The sequence below is a fragment of the Bombina bombina genome, chromosome 8, assembly GCF_027579735.1.
Source record: "Bombina bombina isolate aBomBom1 chromosome 8, aBomBom1.pri, whole genome shotgun sequence".
NCBI classification, from domain to species: Eukaryota; Metazoa; Chordata; class Amphibia; order Anura; family Bombinatoridae; genus Bombina; species Bombina bombina.
In genome coordinates this window covers 62,198,538-62,205,370 of record NC_069506.1, presented here as the reverse complement: position 1 = coordinate 62,205,370, position 6,833 = coordinate 62,198,538, and the positions used below count along the sequence as shown (strand labels likewise).

The window sequence follows — 6,833 nt, the reverse complement described above, 5'->3', positions numbered from 1 at the left end:
TGTTTAGGTCTTACAAATGCTTACTGGCTAATAAGACAACTCCCAGATCCCTACTGGTGTAAAAGGACACACCTCCACAACCCTGACTAAAAAAAAGCTGGCTATTTTTATTAATTCTTAAAATAAACAAAGGGGATAAAAAAAATACTATAATGTTCCCTTGTGGCTTGGTGCTATAAGTGAAATTTGCCAGAAGTGCTATGAGCTTGAAAATCTTCCACTGTCGCTAAGAATACTAGTTTGTATATATTCTAAGCACTCGTGCATATAAATGATATAGAAATAAGAATATGTACTTTCAGTATTGTGTGAGTAACAAATATAAAAAGTTTTCTAGAAAAATGAATTGAAAGGACTCCAAATTCAATGTCCTCTATGAGGTATAAGTATTTACCCCCTTCCTGTACAATAAACCAGGGATCGCAGATGGTCCAATCGCCTGTTAGATTCGCTTTGATGAGCCTTGCTATTGTGTGGCCAGTAGCTTACTGACCCTTATTAAATCCTCAATGTAAAAGAATTATAAAATGGCGTCTACTCTCTATCCCTTGTGCGGTAATTTGTAATTCCAGTTGCCTCACAAGCAGAGGCGCCAGCATCCTCAGAAGTGGAAATGTCTCGTCATGTCGTTTATTCACTTATGGTTCTACTTTTACACCTTTTATAAAAGGCAAACCCGTGGGAACATTTTTTTTGTATTCCAAATACTGTTCTCCAAAAAAGTTGATTAAGGAATATTCTTCCTCCTCGACTCGTTCCCGGAAAAATCTCCAAGAGGCGAGTGTGTAGCCAACTAAACAAACTGGGTTACAGAGTAAAACCTAAACAAGACAAAAAAAAATGAATAGTTAAACTTAAAGGACCACTCAATGCAGTAGAAATGTATAATTAACAGATGCATGATAAAAAGACAATGATTTAACACCTACTTTTTTTCTAACAAATGTATTTTTTCTCCTATTTTACGGCCCCTGTATCATGTGACAGACATCAGCCAATCACAGACTAGTGAGCTTGTGCACATGCTCAGTAGGATCTTGTTCCCCAGAAAGTGTGAATATAAAAAGATTGTGAGCAATAATGGAAGTAAATTGGAAAGAGTCTTAAAAATACCTGCACTATCTGAATCATCAAAGTTTAATTTTGACTTGAGTGTCCCTTTTAAAGGGACAGCCTTCAATGTCAAAGAAATTAGCATATGAGCCTACCTAGGTTTAGCTTTCAACTAAGAATACCAAGAGAACAAAGCAAAATTGGTTATAAAAAGTAAATTGGAAAGTTGTTACAATACCCTATCTGAATCCTGAAAGTTTATTTTGGACTAGACTGTCCCTTTAATTGAGACTTGTAGTAATCTTCGACTTTTTACATAAATAATAATAACATAAATAAGTCAAAACGAGTAAAGCCCAGAGTTAACCAATCAGGGCCTTGCCAAAAATATATTAACATGACATTAATTTATTTTAATATATGCATAATATAGATCAGCAATTAAAGGGATAGTAACGATTAGATAAAACATGCAATTTTAAACAACTTTACAATTTCCTTCTATTATATAATTTGATTAATTACCTTGGTATTCTTTGTTGAAAAGCATACCTAAGTGTATGCTCAGCAGCTGCAATGCACTACTGGTACTTAGTTACTGATTGGTGGCTGCACATATATGCCTCATCCTTAGCTCCCCCAAAGTGTTTAGCTAGCTCCCAGTAGTGCAATGCTTCTCTGGGCCTAACTTTGCAGTTTAATGGATACCAAGAGAATGAAGCAAATTCAATATTAAAGGGACATAAAAACCACAAAATGTATTTCATGATTTAGATTTTAAATTTCTTATACTTCTGTTATCAATTTTTCTTATTTTTATCGTAATCCTTGTTTGAAAATCAGGAGTGTGCACGTATCTGCAGCACTACAGGAATACCTTGCTAATCTAGCGGGTTAGGGACAGTGAAATGGTTTTCGCTTTCTTTTCACTTGCCAGTGCGTTTAAAAATATGTTTGAAACGTTAAGGAATCTGTTAGCGCTCTACAAGAAAAACTATTAGGTGTGCAACAGCGCTAACTTTAGTTTAATACTAGCACAGCACAGTAGTATATTACAAAATCAATTCAAAACATAACATCTTCACAGGATACAGGTCACAAAAAGGAGTACTAATCAGTACTGTACTCCTTTTTGTGACCTGCAGCGAGGTCGTGTTAACTGATTTTATAATCGTTTTTTCCAATACTTTACGGGAAGTAGTGCACAATAATTTTTGGGGATTATGCATTTATGTTACTCGGAAATTTTTCTGCACATTGGTACTCTAATCAATTATGGGGAGAGCACAAGTTTGTCATAGTGAATTGGACAACTTATACGCATAAACCCATGTGGAGGAGTTAGTAACTTTATTACGATTGAGAAATAGTTGGCAGAGCTTGAAATCGGTTACTACACTAGGGCCGGAGATGAGGAGTGGGCTGTATTGACGTCATCACCTCCTGCAGGAATTACAGAGCAGATTGCTCTCACAAGCTGATTGCTTGTTCGCCATTTTCTCCTTCATCACAACGGTTGTATGACCGGGACAGGGGGAACGGAGTGGTTACTTATCGAGTTCCCACCGGTCTGCAGTAAAGTGCACAGTGCGGGTGAGTGACTTATTGACTTTTAGTACTATACTTTGCGCTCCGTATACCACTATTGGATGATAACACGCTCACAACTAGGGGTTTAGTACTACAGTAAATTTATACGTCACGTGACCCTCAGCCCCATAAAGTGGGGTATTCCTGTATATGGCAACAGTTTTGCAACAATGTTATACATTAATAAGAGCACTAAATGGCAGCAATATTTCCTGTCATGTAGCGCTCCAGACATGAGCACGCCACCTATCTAAATATCTCTTCAACAAAGAATAACATGAGAACTATGCAAATTTGATAATAAAGAAGTTGGAAAAAAAATTGTATACTCTATCTGAATCATGAAAAAAAATGTTGGGTTTCATGTCCCTTTAAAAGGGAATTAGAAAGTTGTTTAAAATTGTATGCTTTATAATCATAAAATAAAAAAGTGTCCCTTTAAGCATGTCAGTGCAAATTAATTCAAATGAATGGTTTTAAAAATACATTTACAAGGTTTTGCAGCTCAGGTATACACCCTTTGAAAAGAATGGTGGCATTCATGTTCCTGGTTTCCTTTGCAGTGGCCAATTAGGGTCAGATGCAGACTTTAAAAGGGGCATAAAAAGGCAAAACAAAAATGCTCTGGGAGCTAGCATAACACATCTTATGAGCTAATGACAAGATGCATATGTGTTGCCACCAATCACAAGCTTGCTCCCAGCACTGCATTACTGCTCCTGAGCCTACCTATCTGCACTTTGAATGTCTAACTGCCTTCTTTCTTTGTTTCTAATAATCAGGTGTACTAGATAAAAATATGTATTGAAAATTAGTATTTTCTTCATAACATCAATATTTTGAAAATAATTTGGAGAACCCCGAGACAGATAAGGATAATTAAGTTACAGTATTGCCAAGCACAAATTCCTTTTAACACAAGGTTTAAACATTATTTTATTGGGATTGTACCTGAGTTCCAATGCTCCAGTAAAACCAGCCCACATAGGAGGGGTGTCTGAACAATGAATATACTCCAGATGTTACTAAAGTATGCGAATCGGATTTCTCGTTCTGTACAATGTGATTGAAATTGGAGCCAGCTGTGAGCATCGCGCACTTCCGAAGCAACTCCCCGAACAGAACCATCATTAATCCCATAAGGCTCAGCCAAGTGATCTGCTTCATCTCTAAAATGAGACGAAAAATGCATGGAAAACAGCAATATAGGGATAAAAATCTGCGATTTCATGTTATATTTGAAACTTGGATATTAAAAGGGACATAACCTTAAAAAAAAATCTTTCATGATTCAGATAGAATGTAAAAAATAAATAAATCCAATTTAGTTATTAAATTTACTTTGTTCTCTTGGTATCCTTTGTTGAAAAGTGTAGGAGTGTGTTTTTGTCATGTACTGCTCCAGAATTGTGCATTACCTATCTGGATATCTCTTCAATAAAGAATACCATGAAAATAAAGTAAATTTAGTAATAGAAATAAATTGAAAAACTTTCTAAATATTGTATGCTCTGTGTGAATCATGAAAGAAAAATGTTGGGTTTATGTCCCTTTAATTAAAAGGCAGTGTCACTGAGATAGCTCCCCTCCAACTAAAGCACAAGGGGGCATTAGGGCCCCCTCCATAAAACTCCCCTGGTGTCAAGCGAACCCCAAGGTGATCACTTGGGCCTACAAACATAAATATATATTTTGTAATATTGTTTTTTGTCTAATGAATACCTAAAAAAAGATTTTTTTTAAATTTCCCTTAAATACTGTAACATTAAATGCTTAAGTATTATAAGTATAAAAGTGTTCATGGTCAGGCAATTGAGCATTAGCGGGAAGTAATTATTGGCCAAAAAGCAATAGCAAGAACTACCTATCAGCCAATGAGAATTAGCAGAAAGTACACAACGTATTAGTTAAAGGGACAGTCTACACCAGAATTTTCATTGATTTAAAAGATAGATAATCCCTTTATTACCCATTCCCTAGTTGTGCATAACCAACACAGTTATATTAAAACACATTTTACCTCTGTGATTATCTTGTATCTAAGCCTCTGCAAACTGCCCCCTTATTTCAGTTCTTTTGACAGACTTGCATTTTAGCCAATCAGTGCTGGCTCATAGGAACTCAACGTACGTGAGCACAGTGTTATCTATATGACACACGTGAACTTACACCCTCTAGTGGTGAAAAACTGTCCAAATGCCCTGAGAGAAGAGGCAGCCTTCAAGGGTTTAGAAATTAGCATATAAACCTCCTAGGTTTAGCTTTCAACTAAGAATACCAAAAGAACAAAGCAAAATTGGTGATAGAAGTAAATTGGAAAATTGTTTAAAATGACATGCCCTATCTGAATTATTAAAGTTTATTTTGGACTAGACTGTCCCTTTAAAGTTAAACTTTTACATTGTGTTTTTCAGTCAAAAACATCAAATTCCCTAGAGAAACCAAAATTGCTTAATCCAGCTATTTGATTTGCAGCGTTTGTAGGTTAAAGAGTTTGCTTTTTGGCTTCTGAGGGAGCGTACGACAAGCACAAAATCTACACAATAGCAAGAAGTTTTCATTGTCAATAGCCGACATTATTCAATAATACAATTTATATCCCTGTAATGAAGACTGAAATCCTTCCAGCAAGAATCATTTTATTCCAAATAATTTTTCAGCCTGTAAGGGAAAAATGCTAATGAATCTAGTTTCTTCAAGTCTATCACTACCAACCTGGAAACATGGTTGTTTCAATTGCAAATTCCACCCAGGAGGACACTGCAGCTAGTTTGTATTCCAAGCTGTGATTCAGAAGGAACGAGTCCAGCGACAGGCTTTTAGGATTGTTTATTGCTGTAATCAAATATTCAGAATAGTGGAAAAATGAGAGGAAACAAACGTACCTACAAATGAAAGAAAATTTATAATCAGTTATCCCTTATTTATAACAAAAAATAAATAAAGTTTAGAGTCATAGGAAATTATTTACCAGTTTAATTAAAGGGCCATAAAATAGGGTGAGATAAAGGCCCCATAGTAAACTATAAGACATCCAAAGATACCTGTTTAATTTGTTCCATGCAAGTCCTCCATTAACCCCTTCATTTTCTCCTATGAATATTCTCTCTCCAACCCCCCTCAGAGCATTACCATATTAGCAAGGTGGTATTCAGCTTTTGTGTTTGGCCAAACGCACCTGTGACCACGCTCACATGCGCAGTGCGGAGCGGTGGCGTCATGCGTGATTTTTTTGCATCACATGACATTCAACAGAAGCAGTGCATGTATGTAATGTAAACGGCTTCACTGCTCAGTCACTGGGCATGTGAGAATCATCACCATGGTAACTAGCAAGCCCCTTGACAACGCGCATTACAGGGTAAGTTAAAAATGGGGCCGCCATTTATAAATATCTTACTATTTCTTAAAATGTATGTTTATTAATTCACAATATGTAATATAATTCTACAAAGGCTCTTCAATTACTGAGCACAGAATATCTTAAAGGGACAGAAAATATTTAAAGTGATAGTAAACTTCCCCTTTGTATAAACAGACCCCGTGCTCAGACTACCCACTTCAAAAGTATTTTTTTTGTGAGCTAATGGTTTCATCTCTGCGCTCTAGCCATACTGTACTCACGCAATTCTTTTTTTTTTTTGTGTGGCTAAAGAGCCGACTAGAGAACAGTTCAAACCGTACGCTCGGGGGGGGGAGTCATTTTTTGTAAGCTAACAGTTTGAACTGTTCTCCAATTGGTGCTCTCGCTAAAGAAAAGAAAAAAAAATCTGTGAGTGCCGTATGGCTAGAGCGGCGAGTGGAGAACAGTTCAGTTCAAACCGTTGATTCACAAAAACAAAATTTCTTTTGAAGTGGGCGACCGTAGTGCGCGGGTTATTTGAATTTTATTGCTACATTAAAAAGTAAGTTATAGCGCATCTTCTGATGAATTCAACTCCATCTAAAATATCATTAACATTCAGGATCTGTTTATACAATGGGGAAAGTTTACATCAATTTCATTTAGTAAGTCTTAATCACATTTACTTACCACAGAACATCCTTTTAATCTTCCTTTTTCACACATATTTTACTTAAACTTATTAATTCACTTCAACTTGCAATATAACCACCAGCAGCAGACACCCTGCAGAATCCTCATTTTGTTTTTAAGGTTTGTTATCTGGAGCACAGACAATCACAAGGGA

General features: G+C 36.1%; 1 protein-coding gene across 1 annotated transcript in view; it reads right to left on the bottom strand.

Annotated features, from left to right (window-relative positions):
- Positions 1–362: 362 nt before the first annotated feature.
- The window catches only part of ICMT (isoprenylcysteine carboxyl methyltransferase), a 19,031-nt gene continuing 12,560 nt past the window's right edge, over positions 363–6,833 (bottom strand). Inside the window, exons 3-5 of the mRNA XM_053690395.1 lie at positions 5,359–5,528; positions 3,595–3,812; positions 363–821 (exon numbers count right to left, since the gene is read on the bottom strand). Coding sequence (XP_053546370.1) covers positions 639–821; positions 3,595–3,812; positions 5,359–5,528 — 571 coding nt within the window. The 3' untranslated portion in view covers positions 363–638. The remainder of the gene's footprint in view (positions 822–3,594; positions 3,813–5,358; positions 5,529–6,833) is intronic.